The 18,402-nt window shown below is 40.9% G+C and overlaps 1 protein-coding gene across 5 annotated transcripts in view; it reads left to right on the top strand.

Moving 5' to 3' along the window:
* Positions 1-17,563, top strand: part of SIPA1L2 (signal induced proliferation associated 1 like 2) — a 78,457-nt gene extending 60,894 nt beyond the window's left edge. For 2 of the 5 annotated variants that reach the window (XM_053382522.1, XM_053382524.1), the window contains 5 exons: positions 1,573-1,704; positions 5,907-5,960; positions 6,858-6,975; positions 13,596-13,677; positions 16,330-17,563. In XM_053382522.1, coding sequence (XP_053238497.1) covers positions 1,573-1,704; positions 5,907-5,960; positions 6,858-6,975; positions 13,596-13,677; positions 16,330-16,476 — 533 coding nt within the window. In that variant the 3' untranslated portion in view covers positions 16,477-17,563. The remainder of the gene's footprint in view (positions 1-1,572; positions 1,705-5,906; positions 5,961-6,857; positions 6,976-13,595; positions 13,678-16,329) is intronic. The other 3 variants (XM_053382525.1, XM_053382523.1, XM_053382526.1) reach the window with 2 other exon arrangements.
* The last annotated feature ends 839 nt before the right edge of the window (positions 17,564-18,402 follow it).

Here is an 18,402-nt window from a genome sequence, read left to right as displayed (position 1 = left end):
CAAGAGTGGTCAGGTGGTTTCACTCAGACTGTTTTCACATTTTTGCTTGGATACTTGTTTCTGCTCCTCTATTCAGTCTGTCATCTTTATTCTTAATTCTGTTATCTGCGAGGTAATTACAATGTATTGTGCTTTTTGCTAATCAAATCATCTAATAGGGGAGCGTGGAATACGGCTTGAAAAAGATACTATGAATCTTAATCATGTCTAACAGTAACTGAGATTCCTATCATAAACAGGATTAAAATCCCAGGTTTGAATCTAGTTTGCAACCAAAGTTTAAGACGCTAATTAGCCTTAAGAAATAAATTATTCTGGTTCAGACATAACCCATAACCGTGGTTAGTTCAATCAAGGGTAGGGGAAGGAGCACGCGGTACCTGGTCCAGGCTGAGATCACTGCCATCAGCACCAGGGAAGTTTATCTCCACAGGGAGGACAGCAGTAAAACAAAAATCTACATCTCCCAACACCAGAAGGGCAAGTCTTCCATTCAGAAGACCTTGCAGCACCCAGAGTGGGGCAACAAACTTTGACTCTCTCACATCTCCTGGAAGTGGTGCAGGTTCTCACACAAAAACCAAGGAACTTGAGCAGCAAGTAATGCCCACCCAAATAACGCCCACCCAATCTTTTACCATTGTTAGAGATCAGGACCAGTAAGCAGATGAGTTTGTGAAAAAATACAGCTTGGGTCAGAGGTGCCAACTTAAATAGAATATTGAGGGGGGGAGCAAGTAGGCCCTGCCCCACATAATTGATCACAAGACATACACGCTGTTTTAATGGCAATGCCCATCAACTTTGGGGGCCCTTGGCCCCCTCAAATATTTTATTGGAGCTGAGGAGACCTCGGCCCCTAGGAGTTGGCTCCTATGGTTAGGGTCGGTTCTTCAAAGCTGGGATTGCTATTTGGAGGGATGGAAGCTAGAAGTAAGGTTTTCCAAACAAGATTTCGAAACTATGAGCATAAACTAAAATATTGTCTCATTCATATCCAACCGATCACTAGGAAGCTTGTTCAGTCTTAGGTAAGGATCAGGCTGCTGCCACTTAGCTGTTCAAACTCCTTCCCATTACATCTCAAACAAATTCCATCTATGTTGTAGTTTTGGTGCCTATTGAAAGCCTTCCTTTTTTCAAGAAGCCTTTTAAGAGTGGCAATTTTTGTCCCAGTCGGTATCTGTGTTGGATTTGAAATTGTTTTTGTATGTTTTAATTGATCACTTTAAAATATACAATGAGAAGTGATTCATAAATGAAAAACATTTATTTTAGATTGGTAACCATTAGCTAAATACACTTTGTAGCATATCGATGGCCTGATACTGTGTGTACATATTTTCTGGTTTTGGACCAGTCATAGCCCTGCTTTCAGGTCAGACACTCCCAAAGTAGTTCACATTGTATTAAAAGCATAACATTTATGATGACCTAATTAAAAACTATAAAATACTATGGCATATACACAGTCCATAAAAAATAAAATATTTTAAATATTGTAATTATTCATTTTCTGACCTGTTGAAACATTGTCCTGAAGATAGCTTCTGCTTCTGCTTCTTAATTCAGATGAGTTTTGGTTCTCAGACGGGTCTTTATCTGACAAATCAAGATTCAATGATCCTGGGTTGATGCCCCTTCCAGATACAGCAACAGGATTAGACTGGTCTCACCTTGTAGATGCTGCACAAGCATTTGAAGGTACCGTAAGAATTTCTGCAACTGCTGCACGTGTAGTTAGTAGAAATTAAAGTCCAATGCTTGTTGTAACATGATTCATTACCCCTAGTTATTGGCAGTCCTGCACATGCACCCTTGACTTACCTGTTTTTTGCCATTCAGTGATCAGTCACTTCCAGTTGATAGGTGAGCCCCAAGAACTTAGTTGGTGGACCATCAGGTCATTTTGCACAATAGGTTAAGACCAAAGGTGGCATAAGGAGAGCCAGAAAGAGAATAGCATAGGCTGACATTCTGAATTACTGAGTTTTCTTAGGGCAGTTTTTTTCTACACATAGCCACTAGTTCATATTATAGATATCTTAAGAATCAGACAAAGTCCTGGCTAAAGAGAAACATTTTCGCCTGGTGCCTAAGTGTGTAAAATGAAGGCACCCGCCAAACCTCCCTGGGGAGAGCATTCCACAAGCAGGGAGCCACTGCAAAAAGGCTAATAATAATAATAATAATATAATTTATTATTTACACACCGCCCATCTAGCTGGGTTTCCCCAGCCACTCTGGGCGGCCTCCAACCAAATATTAAAAACAATACGGCATCAGACATTAAAAACTTCCCTAAACAGGGCCGCCTTCAGTTGTCTTTTAAAAGTAAAATAGTTGTTTATCTCATCTCATGTTGCTACCCTCCAAACTTCTTGTGGAGGAAGCACACAAGAAGGGCCTCAGAGGATGATTTCAGGGTGTGAGTAGGTTCATATGGAGAGAGGTGGGCCTTGAGATATTTTGGTCCTGAGCCATTGAAGACTTTATAAGTCAAAACCAGCACTTTGAATTGGGCCCAGCAACTAATTGGTATCAAGTGCAGTCAGAGCAGGATTGGTGTAATATACTCAAACAGTCTTGCCCCAGTGAGCAACCTGGCCCCTGAATTCTGCACTAGCTGAATTTATCAACCTGCCTACAGAGGCAGGCCTACATAATGCAATAATCTAACCTAGAGGTTACCAAAGCATAGATGACATAAGTTATGCTGTCCCTATCAGTGCTTTTTTCCTAGAAAAATAGGTGCTGGTACTCAACATGAAGTTGTTACAGTAAGTGCCACATTTTATAACAACAACAAAAGAGGTGCCGGTGCTGCATACCCTTGAGTACCCCTGAGAAAAGCACTGGTCCCTGTCCAAATAAGGGTGCAGCTGGGCCACCACCCAAAAGTGATGGAAGGCACTCTGTGCCACTGAGGCCACCTGAGCTTGAAGTAACAGCAAAGGATCCAGGAGTACCCCCAAGCTATGTATTCGCTCAGAGTGTAGCCCCATCAAAGTTATTTACACAAAGACTTTTCTGCCCCAGTGTTGCTTCCTTCAACCCCTGCCACCTCCAGAAGCTTTTCAGAAGTTTGGTAGACCCTCCCAAATGTTGTAGACTGTAGCATGGGAAACTGCAATTGGGTGTCGGGGAATTACCAAACTTGGTGGAGGTTATTTGAACAAGTGGAGCTCAGCTCATGCAAGAGGACTTCCTTTTCTATCCTCCGCTCCCAATCCTCCATTTTATCCTCATAACAACTATGCGAAATAGATTAGAGTCAGAGGCAGTGATTGGCCCAAAGGTACTCCCCCACCCTGAGTGAGGTTCAAAGCTGAGTAGAGATTTGAATCTGGATTTCTCCAGCCCTTATTTTATTCATATTCAAAATATTGGATATAAAAGGCTTTTCTGATTCCTTCAGACAACTGTAGTAGTTATTGCCGCTGCTGTTTTTCATGGATGCAATGCAATAAATAAACTTGTGCGGTTTAGCATATAATGGAAATTTTAAAAACTCTACTGTGTTTCATAGTGTGTGTTTGGAAATCTGCTTGAGCTTCAAAGTAGCTAAGACTGCAATCTTATGCATCTTTACAAGTGAGTAAATACCACTGAACAGTCAGTAAACATGCAAAGGATTGCTCTGATAGTATGTTTAGAATTGTAGTGTAAACATTGGAAACAATTATGATTGAATAGCTTTAGTAAAAAGAACCTGAGGAGAGAAAATAGATGTATCTTTTTTAAAGGATAAGAATAATAAGGTTGATTGTTAAAGGATGTATACTATTGAAAGCCAGCTTCTAAGTCATCATGCATATGGAACACATGCTTTTCTTTGTTTGAACTTTTTAACACTTCCATCTTCAAAGGACCTCAGGGCAGTATACAAAGGTTTTCTCCCAATTTTCTCTCTACAAGGAACCCGGGGGGGGGGGGGAGTTAGGCTGTCAGAGACTGTGGCTAGCCCAGTGTTCCTCAATAAGTTTTGTGACTGATCAGGGATTGGAACCCATATTTTCAAAGGTTCACACTATTCACTACATCACAATAGCTCTGGTTTATGGTTGCCACCTCAACATCAGAAGACCTGTTATCCTAGCAAAGCATTAAAACTGTGCCAGAATACATGTTTAAGAACAGGATGTTACATTGTTAGAGCACTGCATTAATAAAAACATAAAATCAAAGTTAGGACTAAACTTTACAGAGCATGTTAGGCGAAACAGTTTGACAAAGACAATGGATCTACTATAGGTGTACTTCAGTTAACTTGAAGGTAACCTCTGTTATAAAGATTGATATAAATGTGATCTAACAGCTGGTTTCTGGACTTTTATTTTGTAGACCTTCAAATGTCTTCGCATAAATTTTCATTCTTTGCTTCTTCCAGTTTGTAACAGTGATCAGCACATCTCTGCTTGCATAGCTGACTACTATTTTCAGCCGTTATATTTCTTTGCAGAATCAGTTTTCCTGTTCTAGGTATAACAAAGGTATCTGTTAATACCATACTTTTTTAAAAAATGGCTGGCATAGTTCAGATCTGTATTTATATGCTGAAGGACAGAATAGAGGCCTCTACTCACAAACAGGATCCAAGGGCCTGGTGTACATGTTGTTAATCAGAAGGATCATTGTTCATGTCTAATGTTGTTCATTCAGTTCCCTTCTGGATTTCAGATTCCTGATATGTTGTGCGTTCCCATGATTTCATTCTCTTTGAGAGAGACAGAATGAACATCTTAGATCTGTATTGCCTTTGTCAGAGATGGAATCCATCTGCAATAGCTCTTTCTTCTTGGATAAGCTATTACATTTAAAAAGCCATAACATCAGTAATTGTATTCTGTCTTCAAAAGCAGCCAGTATTCAGTTCTTCAGAGGAAATTTGCAAGATTGCAAGTCAAAAATTATTATGTTCCTTGTTCTTCTCTGTGTCTGACATTTTTAGGCCTTGAGACACTCTGAGAAAGATGTTTGTATTTTGGCCATATTAAGAACATAAGAAGAACCCCGTTGACTGCCCTGTCTAACATTTTTTAATCAATCTTTCCAAAATTTAATATCTCCAGAATTTAATATCACCCTTTGCTCATTTCTTCTCTAATATTTACTTTTGCTACTTCTGGTTGTGCCAGTGATAGTCTGCAGATGTATCATCTGTTTGTATTTTTATACTTTTCCCCTTTGTAGATCAAACAAAAGTGTTAAAGGTTGGCTGCTAGCATTTTCAACAGTCCTAGACACTGGACATCTACTATTCAAAAGTCTCTAGAGGAAAAAGAAAGCATATACTAGGAATATACAGTATTTTACATGCAGCCTGGTAAAATTACATTTACAGTCAAGCATATCTGAAGGTTGCCATGCATCATGCTATCTTGCCAAGAAAGCGAAAGAAAAAGACTGTCTAGCATTCAAATTTTACATATGTTTATGAACTCCTGTGTCTGTCTCCTCTATCATTTCCCATCATCTGCTAGGGAACATTTTTAGGAAAAGATTCAAATATTTACTTTTATTTCATAATTAAAAGATTGACATGAAAAGGGAAAGTGATAACTAGGCCTCAAGCTGCAATTTTATTTTTGTCCCATAATGCTTACAGGGCATAATAACGAAAATGGATAGTTTGTCTTTTGGAAAGAGGAAATCCTGAAAGCTATTATGCTGCCATTATTACTGAAAAGTAAAATCTTTTTTTTTTTTACTAAGCACATGTAGCAGTGGGGTGAGTTGATGAGGAAAACTACTGTTTTGAGAAAATCAGCAAAGGTCCCACAGAAAGAGTTGATGTTAAGTAATATTCCATAACTGTTGTGTCTCATAAGGATTGCAACTATATTATTCCAAAGTTAGCTCGGTGGACTTTGTTGTTCATAGGAGCATTCTAAATCTTATTTCAGATTTTGACTCTGACGAAGAACTTGGGCCAGTCTGTCATCACACTCCGTTTCTAGGTGATGGTCTGGGGTTGGCTGCTGAGTCTTATAAAAAAAAAACCCCTATCTTTATGCTTTTATATGTTTGCACGGTTGCATGATTATATGCAAGCATTGGGCCCTTGTGAGATGTGAGGGGAAGGCATGTTATGGTCAGGGCCAGCAGAAGTCTGTGGACCAGAGAAATCTGAGTACAGTCTATATATAAATGAATGATCTCTGTTGTTGCAGCATAAACGGTTTGCATGGGGGGAAACCTCAAAGCGTGATTTACTCACGTTCTATACCAGTTTGTGTGTGGCATACTCATTTTCTTTTAGAACTGGGTATATTTTTGTATGCCACACTGCATGTCCTTCAGTAAAGAAACTCGGTTCCCAAACAAGGCAAGCATGTATTCTGCAAGTCCTAGGGTAAAGATTTTATTCCAGAATCCTAAAAGGAAGCAGCTAACATTATATGTGGAAGATTGGTAAATGTATGGCGATGGTCATAATGGTAGCATTTGCATATTATTCTGTTCAGGTAGAATAACTGTGCCTTGCTATACTGCATTCCATAACTTTTTATGGAATTATGTATCTTCCTCTGTCCTATTAAGTGCCTGCATTTGCTATTAGTTTGCTTGAAATTGGTCCTGGTCTCAGATTTTTTGTACATTTCTGTCAAAATAATTTAGTAAAAACAAATCTGTCTTGTTTTGTTGATAAATGCAAAGCTGAGGCTATAGTGGTCTTGCTATCAGATGCTTTATGTTGGAAATTCAGGGGGTATGGGGGCGGGAATTCCCTGTAATATATATACTTGTTTCTTGGCTGTAGCTGAATTGGATAAAAGAACACCGGTTGTTTAATCTGAGAGTATTTTTATACAATCATTTCATTTTAGATGTTTATTTATTTATTTCCCTTCCAGATCAAAGGGTTGCATCTTTTTGCACCTTGAATGACATGCAGCATGTGCAAAGCTTGGAGAGTAATCAAGCCTTGGGCGCAAGTCCAACAAATGGAAAGGACTTCATTGACACTACTGGGTATGTAAACCTTGCCTCTTTGAGGGGAAACATGATGGAACAAATTCCTGAAAACATTCCACCTGGAAGGAATAGAGAGGCAGAATGATAGATAGGGTTATAAACAGGGGGTGGGGTATTTGGCTTGGAACATCTTCAAGGACTTGGATAGGGGATTGTCTTACATCAGTACTTGAGATAGATATTGTGCTTCAGCTCAGAGGTTGAGTCTCACCTCACTTCAGATTCTGAAGTCATAGGCTCCCCATCGGCTAAAATGAAAAAACCAAAAGAGGTGGGGAAAATACTTGGGGAAGGCTGAGAAGGAGTTGCTAGCCTAGAAAGCAGAAAGGAGAGAGAAGGAAACATGTATCTAAAAGGCCTGTTCTCTGCCTGCCAGGCAAAAGTGAGAAGTCTTTAACCTCAGCACACATCTCACAGGGAAAGGGGGGCAAGAATCCCTTTTGCAGGTTGAGCCTTCCCTAAGAGGTTCTTTCCCCACTCCTCCTGGGAGGTGCGACTTCATGTAGCAATTCAATTTTAAAAATCAGGTCGTCTTGCTTTTGTGGCACACAACTTTTCATAGGGAACAGGCACCTGCTATGAAAGCAAGCAGACCTGTTTTCCCTCCCCTGCTGCTTTCTTTAGCTGTGTGTGCCTATTCCCAAGAGAGAAACTGAGCAGGATTTAACTTCTGCCTGTCAGCTGTTAAGCAGAGGTAGAATTCTGCTGCTTTGGCTGCAGTTTCCTGCTGGGGACGAGCACCTGCAACATTGCAGAATTGAGTCCTAGCCATCAGTTGATGTCATAAATGACACCAGCTGCTTGACAGGTCGGCATGGTTTGGGAGAAATGGCTTTGTGGGCTGGAGGTTCCCCATCCTTGCACTAACATCTCCTGGTAAGGAGCACAGGACTGAGAGAACAGACGTGTGTGTGTGTGTGTGTGTGTGTGTGTGTGTGTAGATAGATATATCGTATGACTTCCCCAGCCCTTGTGTTTCTTGAGTCCTTACAAGTTGGACTGGGAGCTGCGGTTGTTGGCAGGATAGTTGGGAAGTGGTTGGCTGGATAGTTGTTTTCTGCTGCTGTGTTTATTGCTACTAAGAGTTGTGTGGGAGGGCCTGGCTAGTCTAAGGATTTTATAAAAATAGCTGTTGCTGTCACTTTGGGGTTGGTGAATAGGAGCCACCCTATTTGATTTTTGATGTGTGTGTTTCAGTCTCTGCAAAAATTAATGGTATGGTGGTGCTGAGTTATTATTGTTTGTATTGCCTTTTTGCCTATACTTGTATGTTAGTGATCCCAGGACTGGTCAGAGTGTGAGACTCACCCAGTCCTGTGTGTTTGGTACCCATGAGTGAGAGGCGGGGGGAAATTGATTGTTTCTCAGGTAAGAACAGTGTGGTTGCTTAAGCAAATTAATTAGCATCTGTCTAATTATTATTGCTGGTGTTAAGATTCTTGTGATAGCCTAGGGTGGTTGTGTATTGTGGCAGGAGGTGCTTAAAGATGTGTGTGGGAAGGAAATAGGATGAAGAGGGTTGGGGGAGATTGGGGGGAGTAGAAGGCATGGCTCGAGAGGAGTCGGTTCAAGGGGGTTCACATATGATTGCTTAATGTCTTCCACTTGGCTCCACTCCAATAGCCTAGTGTTGTTGTTGTTAAACTCCATGTATATATAAATTTAATTTAATAATAATAATAATAATACAACTTTTGCTGTCTCTATAAAAAAAAACCCAGTTGTGTAGTTTGGAGGTGCTCCTGGATCTAACTTTGTCACTTGAGGTTCAGGTACCTTTAGTGGATAGGAGTTCCTTTTACCACATTTGGCTAGTGCACCAGCTGCAGCCATTTTGGACAGAGATAGCCTGGATACAAAGATTCATTCATTGGTAACCTCAAGTGTTTCAATGGTTGCAATGCACTCTGCACCAGGCTGCCCTTGTGCCTGGTTCAGAAGCTCCAGCTAATTCAAATTTCTGTGGCTAAACTGTTGGTAGCTACAGACTACTACCAGCACATAACTTCAGTTCTGAAAAGCTTGCACTGGCTGCCCACATATTACCAGGCCAGGTTCAAGTTTCTTGTATTAATTTACAAGGCCCTTAACAACCTGGGTCTAGAATATATTAAGGACTGTCTGATCTCCTATATCCCAGTCCAATCAGTGATCTTTGGGGGAGTCCCTGTTGGCAGTCACCCATGGCTCAGATGCATGGCTCATAACTACTAGAAGCCATGTGTTCAGTGTAGTAGGCCCAAACCTCTGGAAATCTCTTCCATCTGAGATTGGACAGGCACCTTCATTTGCTGAACGTCAGGTGCATGCCTAAGACTTCCTTGTTGCAGCATGCATTTTGAGGTAGTGCTCAGTTTTATTGTACATTTTTATTATCCCATTTTTCTGTGGATTGCTTTTATGTACACCTCATAAGAAATGCTTTAATAAATAAAAATTAAAACGGGCATTAAAAACTCGTCATAAAATGTAGACACAACCCTCCAATTCCAGTGCACTTGAGGAGCAGAGGATTGTAATTCTTGGCCTGTTACCTGCTTCTATAATAGAATGTATTTTGTATGAATAATTTGTACAGATCCATGTAGGAACAGAGGCAGGATGTATCGTGTGGGTTGTAATGGGAGAGTCTAAAACTGGCAGGGATCATCGGGTAGGGCAGGGATGGGGAACATGATAATAATAATAATAATAATAATAATAATAATAATAATAATAATTTATTATTTGTACCCCGCCCATCTGGCTGGGTTTCCCAGCCACTCTGGGTGGCTTCCATAGAAACAAAAAATACACTAAAATATCACAGATTAAAAACTTCCCTGAACAGGGCTGCCTTAAGATGTCTTCTGAATGTCAGGTAGTTATTTATCGCTTTGACATCTGATGGGAGGGCGTTCCACAGGGCGGGCACCACTACCGAGAAGGCCCTCTGCCTGGTTCCCTGTAGTTTTGCTTCTCGCAATGAGGGAACCGCCAGAAGGCCCTCGGCGCTGGACCTCAGCGTCCGGGCAGAACGATGGGATTGGAGACTTTAGATTCTGTCGGTGCCAGTAAGCATGGCTAATGGTTAGGGATGATGGGAGTTCCAACCCAAAAAGTTTTGAAGGACCACACATTCCCCCATCTCTGGGGCAGGGCTCATGGATTTTATTAAGCCCCCCTCTAATTATCTTCCCCCATCATTTGAGCACTGCCTTAAATTACATTTCAACTTTGCAGTTCAATTGTACAACATTTTACTACTAAAAACTCTAGGCATTTAGTGGAATAGAGCATAAAATAATCACTTGACACAAAGATTAAGGTTTATGAGGGACTTCTTTACATTTCTGAAGTTTCAGATTTCTGGTAGGGGGAAGAGGGAAGTTAATGGGAGCAATGGTGGAGAGGTTCACTGCCCAGTTGTATTCAACCTTAGTGCAGCTTAGGCATTTTAATAGTAAACGACAAGACAAACAACGCAACCCCACAATCCAGTTGCCCTGGAGGAATAAAAATCCAAAGGGAGCTTGCATGCAATGGTAATTTGGCTCATTATATCACTGTTCAGTGATCCTCCCTGCCTCATGAGTTGCCACAATAACTGTATTTTTCTGACTGCTACATTAAGATTATAAGAAAGATTGCCAAAGATTTGCTGCAACAGAATTCATAGAATCCATATTTTAAATTTATCATATTGTTCATTTGAAGTCTGTTAAAATTTTAATCAGCTCTCATACTTTCCTAATATCTGTCAGCTTTTTTAAAAGACCAGGAGCTGCCTCCGATATTGCTGGAGTGTTCTGGCTGCCACCAAAACAAACAACACACACACCTTACTGCAGGGGAAGCCATTTATATGAAGCAGCTATTTTATTTTAATAGTTGTTTAGCTGTCATTTAAAATACAATATTGTATCTCCATGGTGGCTTAATAACTTTTTTTAAAAAGATTCAAATCTTATGAGATATAAACAGCACAGCCCTAGTTCTAATAATAGCACTAAAAACATTTCAGATCAATATATCTTAGCATCCATAGTAATATAAAACTCTCTCCAGAATGCAGCAGTGACTTGGCCAGAGGGAGATCAGGTAAGAGGTGCAGCCCTACTGTGCCATCCACTACTAAGATAAGAATTGTATTTACTAAAGTTTTGAAGTGTCTGTTTAGATTTTCAGTTTCGAAATGTGGAAAGAGGCATTGAAACAAAGTCTTTATCTTAAATAAGATGTCACATTTCTTGATACCTTTTCTTTATTTTATTTTTTTAGTTAGCAGTGTTGTAATACAACTTGACATATTTGCATAATAATTCAATGAGAACCAGTGTGCTAGAATCTCATTTTCCTTCCTTTCAAAGCAAGAAAATTCATGATGACAGTTGTTTTCTGAACCGTTTTAAGAGAATTTTTTCAACCTGTAGCATTACCTGCTTTAGTTGATTTTGTCAAGAACAATGAACAGTTTTGTTTTGCCTCCTATTTTACTTGCAGATATAGTCTTGTATTTCATCTGACTGCGCTTTTTCTGTTAATGTGTCGGGCTTCCGTGGGCAGGGATACAAAAACAGCCACAGTCACTGGGATGTTCAGATCATGACTTTCATTAGGGATTAAGTATTACAGTACACTCTAATAGTTAACTCTAATAGTGTTAGAGACTCATCTCCCTGGTCATTTAGTCAGCCTCCCTGGATTAGGGTTTTAGACATTCCCCCAATATTTGTGGATCCACTCAAAAGCACTTTGGTATCTAGTGAATACCACACAGTTCCTTGTGTGGCAGCTTAACCTCTCTCTTTCCTGCATGCAAAAAAAAGGGGGGGGCTATTAATCTTTCCTTCCAGGACTGACCCACCTCCCTGGGGGCTGAGGCAAAGGAGTCCACTGAGTGAGGGTCTGTGTCAGTGCTCAAGCATTTCAGGGACTCGGCAGGGCAGTTCACTAGGCCCCCAAGTTCCTCCACCCTCCTTCCACTCACCTAACCAGCCATAGGTATGGTAAAGCATAGCCTGCATCCTTATGCCTCTCCCCATTTGTCAGCTAATCACTCCAGCCTCCAAGCATTTTTCTCCCGGCTTGCCTGTTGCTCAGCCAAGACTCCTCCTACCAGTCTCCTCCCTTTCACCTGAGCTATAAGGAGTTCTGAAGCCCCAAGGCCAACAGATATGTCTTCTCCCAACAGGAGGAGAAGCTTGTCTGTCTTGCCTGCTGGCAAGCCTTGTTGACTGGGGCCCTAATTCTGCCTCTGAGCAGGTGGGAAACACAGGGTGCAGTTGATCCTTCACATAATGCATATACCGTATTTTTCTCCCTATTGGATGCACCGGCCCATAGGACGCACCTAGTTTTCAGGGGGGGAAATCAAGGGGAAAAATATGATTTCCCCCCTGCAGCTCTGGGAGCAGCGGACAGGCGGCACGCAGCCTGTGCGCTACTCCAAGACCTTCTCCCTGCTTTTGCGGGAGGTGGCGGAATTCCCCCACCTCCCGCAAAAGCCCACAGGAGGGAGAAGGGACGGACTCGGCCAGTCAGTCCCTTCTCCCTCCTCGGGGAAAAGCCCCCAAGAGCGGCGCGCTCTTCAAAGGGTGCGCGGCTCCTGCGGGCTTTTCTACGAGGTGGGGGAATTCCCCCACCTCCTAGAAAAGCCAGCAGAAGCCGCGGAGCCCCTTTAAAGAGCGCGCGGCTTTTGCCTGCTTTTGCGGGAGGTGGGGGAATTCCCCCATCTCCCGCAAAAGCCCACAGGAGGGTTGGAGAGTAGCGGGAAGGCGTCGCTTGCCTTCCCGCTGCCCCCCAATCTCTGGGGCAGGCGATGGGGGAAGCGCTGCTTTCCCCACCGCCAGCCTCCAACCCGGGTTGGAGAGTAGCGGGAAGGCGTCGCTCGCCTTCCCGCTGCCCCCCAATCTCTGGGGCAGGCAATGGGGGAAGCGCTGCTTTCCCCACCGCCAGCCTCCAACCCGGGTTGGAGAGTAGCGGAAGGCGTCGCGCGCCTTCCCACTGCCCCCCCTCCTCTGGGGCTGGCGATGGAGGAGGCGCTGCTTTCCCCCACCGCCAGCCTCAAAGAGCAGACTCTCCTGGCTTCAGCGGAAGCAACGCAAAGCCTCCGGAGCGCAGGCTTCGGAGGCTTCGCATTGCTATCGCTGAAGCCAAGGAGCCTGCATTCGCCCCATAAGATGCACACACATTTTCCCTTCATTTTTGGAGGGGGGAAAGTGCGTCTTATAGGGCGAAAAATACGGTAGATTTAATTTTACTTAATTATTATGATAGTGTATTCATGAGGACTTAATGACTATGCATTTGTAATGATAGATCATAATTACGACCAGGTTAGAGCAATGGCCTGTATTGTTGTTAGTGTTCCTTGTGACAAGCATTTTGCACTCATCACAATGCCTAGCCGTAAGATTTACTTGCTCCTTGAGAATGATACCATAATCATATCTGTTGGTGTTTGATCTCAGTTTGTGTCAATCTTGAGTGGGCTTGAACCTGAACAAGCTTTTATATATGCTTTTTGCACTGATTACAACCGTTATGCATTATCATCTGCACGGGGAACTATTTTACTTGGGCGTGGGCAGGACATCTTGAAATAATTCGAAACTAAGTGCAATTTAATTTTGTAGGGAGGATAGCCCTACTACATTGACTGGAAAAGTAAACCAGCTGGAAGTGATCCTCCGACAGTTGCAAACTGATCTTCGGAAGGTAAAAATGTTTAGCAGAATAAAATGTCATTGGGTTTATCTAACACTGTGTAAGCAGCTCACACAGTGGGGCTTCTCCTTTCTCTCCTTCCCCTGTGCACCCCCCCCCCCAAATCTGCTCTGCGTGTCGTCTAACCCTCTGGGCCAAATTTTGAGATAAGGCCTTAAAAATGTTTTTGAGCAATCTAACCCCAAACTCAAATCAAGAATCCCATCAGCTGCATTTAATAATAAGAATAAGAATTTTATTATTTATACCCTGCCCATCTGACTGGGTTTCCCCAGCTACTCTGGGCTGCTTACAGCATATCTTAAAACATAATGAAAATATCAAGCATTAAAAACCTCCCTATATTTAGCCTTTAAAAATGTAGAAAGTCCAATTAGTCCCCTGGCTAATCTAGTTGCTTGGGTAGCACTTCCTGTTCTTTAGTTCAGATTCCCTATAACCTGGATGATAAATTATACTAAGTGATAGATAAGCTAATATTTGGCCTATGTTTAACATGGTATAGTAAGTAATACAGGCTGCATTTTCAGATCTACAAATTTGTGGGCCCTCCCCCCCCCCTTTTTTTTTTAGTTCACAGCTATTTTCTGTAATAAAAATAGTTGTGTCAAGTTTGTTTAAATCATAGGTTTTAATAATGAAAATAATTCTATTTTTTTCCAACTGTATAATCAGAAATTGGAATTTTCCTTTGCATATCCTTTGACCCTATCACCATTTTTTCTTCATGAATACTTCTATTATGATAGCAGAATTAAGGGGAAAATGCTTCAACATGCGTAAGGTCTGAAGGCACTGATGTACTTGTTTACCACACAAATGACAAATTAGATTGCTTTCAAATATTACAGGAGGTCCAATCCTACTTTGACTTCTTTGTAGTTGCCTTCTTACATAAGACTTGCTTTCAAAAATACATTTTTTGCAAACATCTGCAAGGAATTATTTCATAACCTCTAAAGAAATAGCATATGGCTGCTTTTGCAGAAGTTCTCTGAAAGGAAGCACTTATTGTTATGTTTAGAGAACTTTTTAAATTGAGCAACCTATCCTCAAATCTAAGGTTCACATTACATGTGGCAGCAGTATAGCCCCTTGATTAAAGCTGGATCTCACCCCCTCTTACATGAGGGAGTAAAAGAGAATCTGGGTGTCTGGGCTTGGGGGTTTCCTGGAAAAGAAGTGGTCCATGGATGGGAGTGCTACCTCACCACTTACATCTGGTAGCCATCCGCCTGAAAAGCACGTGAGGAGACACTATGGGGCATTAAGCTAGAAAAGGGTTTAGTTTTTTGTGCTCTTTTTAGTCTAAAAATCATACCCACACAACCATTTCATTCAAGCCCAGGTCTGACGCAACTAGGTACAAAACTGAACTGGTTGATTTAATCCAGCTTTAGCCCAAGAGCATTTTTTGCATCAGGGTTTCCAAACAGCTATTTCTTCTTGACTATGGTTGTTAGGTCATATCTACATCATACATTTAAAATGCATGGCTTTCCCCCAAAAATCCTGGGAACCGTCGTTTAAGGGAAAAGAATCATATAGCTTTGTGAGGAGTAAATTACAGTTCCCACAGTTTTTGGGGGGAGGGCGATATTTTTTAAATGTATAGATGTGACTTTAATAGCTTCTCATAGAATCATAGAACTGTAGAGTTGGAAGGGACCCTGGGGGTCATCCAGTCCAACCCCCTGAAATGCAGGAATCTCAACTAAAGCAACCATGACAGATGGCCATCCAACCTCTGCTTAAAACCCTCCAATGACTCTCAAAGTCAATAAAATATTAATGCCCCCAAATGTTTTATAATAGGTACTAAGGTTGGCAGCTGTAGTACTGAGTGTTCTACATTTCTGTACAGCAAGGTAGCACTGCGTATAATGACCCAGTATTCCATTATAGTGCAATTGCTCCGCTCTCATCCAGAGCAGTGAAACTTATAGTATAAATTAAGCAGTGCAATGGTGGTTTGCACATACTGTACTGTGATTCCCTGTAGCTTTCTCTTACCCATTTGCCAGCACTTGACAGCATATGGCTCCCCCCCCCCTCTGATTTTGCTTATAGATCACACAGCCTTTAAACATTGGCGTTGTAACAGACTCTGTGTCTCTTGCTGATAAAAAATAATGTTGATGCATTTGCATTGTACTTGGAAGCTGTTCCCAACTTCATGTGTCCAACATGTATTCTTTCCCCACTGTTCATTTTGGATGGCAGTGTTTAATAATCAACGGGTGGAAATCACGCAGCTGAACATTTTGTTGCCTTCTATTTTGTTTAAAAGTACCTTTAAGTCTGTGTAGCTTTTTCTTAATCTGATGTACAGCTCTAAAAATATTCCTTATCTTTCTGTGTAGTGATCTCTCTGAATATGATGAAGTGTGCTGAAATGTAGCCTAGTCCTACAGCTCTGCTGCAGAAACTTGGTTATACAATCTCATTTATCTTGTTTAGCCTGCAAGGCTATCTGGTTTAGAACAACCGAGCAAGCAAATTTGGGAATTCAGCTTAGAGTTCCAGTGCTGTCATTGCAAAGAGGGAACTAAAGAAAACAGAAGTCTGTTTACTCGCTCAGAAACCCGAGCAACAAAAACACTGGCTCTAAGTGTCATTCAACTCCTTTTTTCTGTTATCTAGGAAAAACAAGACAAAGCTGTTCTCCAAGCTGAAGTCCAACATTTGAGACAAGATAACATGAGACTTCAGGAAGAATCTCAAACAGCAGCTGCTCAGCTAAGAAAATTTACAGAATGGTTTTTCAATACAATAGACAAGAAATCCTAATATCAAAGTCCCTGTAAAAGCACAGTTGAAGCCACATAACAGCAGTAACTTTTGAAGTACATAGCCTAATATAATTTCACTGTGTCCACAATCCATTTTACATTTTCTGCTGTAATCTCTGCCCAGCCCCAGGCTACTGACAGTAAGAAATTATCTTCATATTCATCTGAAGAAAACAGAGAATGAATAGCAGACATTTGTTTTTGTGAAGATGAATGTACAATTCCTGGTGTCATTTTAGACATTTTAGAGTATACTTCTGACTTGGGATTGCCTGAAGAAGAATAAATTGGGGTTTATCTTCGGTACTTCAGCTGCTCCAGTGAAGATGCTAAAGCAATTTATGGTAGCTTGGGTTTCAGTATTGTAAGATAAATAATAATAATAAACTAGACATATACTTTCATGTTTAAAGGTGCTCTATTTTTTTGTATGTACAGTAGATATTTCCACAGTCACATTGTCATAGCAATAAGAATGGAAGTAGAATTGAATAGTCACAAAACTGTGTTTATAAAAATTAGCACTGAGGTGTTTAACACTAGTTTGGATGCAGATATATTAGGGGTTATTTATTTGCAGAAAAAATGGTGCCTGAATTTAAGCAGTGTTCTGATTTTTCTAAAAAAAAATAAAAATACACATGCCTTGTAAATGGCTCACTTGAATCAGTTCACTCCAATGTCAGTTCCTTTTGTATAGTTCATGTTCAGCTAAGATTGTTCTAGAGAAACTAACTATTGAAACCATATGTGGTGCAAGCCAGCCAATCATTTGTATAATGCCAGATTTGTTTATCTTTGTACAGAAGCTTTGAGCGAGTGACTTATATTTAACACCTTTATTTAAGCTTATTTAACCTGTTAATTTTATAAAGCTTTTGTTTTATCTGCACTATGGTGAGGACAGTGGATTGCAAGCTACAATGTGTGTTTAGCTTGCCAAAATGGCACTGCAGAGTTCTAGAAAATTCTAACTATTGGATGCTGCTAGTACACAATTTGTGTAAGTATACTTTAACATTTTTAACTGTTTCATTTGAAATGAACATACATTTTGCTTTTTTAATAAATGTTAAAAATGTGAACCACAAGTAAGAACTCTCTGTTTATTAACAAAAGCTTCCGGGTTTGATAGATTCAATAAAGAAAGAGCACAGTTAAAACATTTCGCTTGCACTCTGGTTCCAAATCCAAGAGTAGCTACTGCTTCAATTCACTTTTACACTCCCCTTTTTAATTCACAGTGTGCAATTTAATACCAACTCTGGATCATATCTGTAAAATAGTCTGCAATCTCATACACACTTACACATTGAACATCGCAGGACTTATGGTGCAATCCTATACATATTTACACAGAAATATTTGCTTCAAAATGCCTAGCTGTGTACTGATATGCATGTTGGTAAAAAATGTTTGCAACATCTTAAAAGGAGGTGGTCTCAATTACTTTAACATCTTAATTGCCATATTATAAAAATTAGGGATCACATTAGATACCACATTTTAAAAGTTTTTGACCATGAAACTGCTAGACTCCCATCATCCCAGACCACTGTCTATGCTAGTTGGAAGTCCAGCAACATCTGGAGGCTCACAATCTTGGAAGTGTGCAAGAAAAAAAATCTTTATTGGCCCAACTTGCTTTGAAATACACTACAATGTGAACAGTTAAACCAGTTTCATAAAACCGAAGCAAATCTTAAAAACATTGAGCTTTTTCATTGATGTTTTAATGATATAGGTAAAGGTATAGGGACCCCTGACAGTTAAGTCCAGTCGTGACCAACTCTGGGGTTGCGGCACTCATCTCGCTTTATTGGCCGAGGGAGCCGGCGTACAGTTTCCGGGTCATGTGGCCAGCATGACTAAGCCGCTTCTGGCGAACCAGAGCAGCGCACGGAAACGCTGTTTACCTTCCCGC

Source organism: Podarcis raffonei, chromosome 3 (genome assembly GCF_027172205.1).
Source record: "Podarcis raffonei isolate rPodRaf1 chromosome 3, rPodRaf1.pri, whole genome shotgun sequence".
Classification (NCBI taxonomy): domain Eukaryota; kingdom Metazoa; phylum Chordata; class Lepidosauria; order Squamata; family Lacertidae; genus Podarcis; species Podarcis raffonei.
Note: the sequence above shows the minus strand (reverse complement) of the source record. Positions and strands in the feature narration are given on the sequence as shown.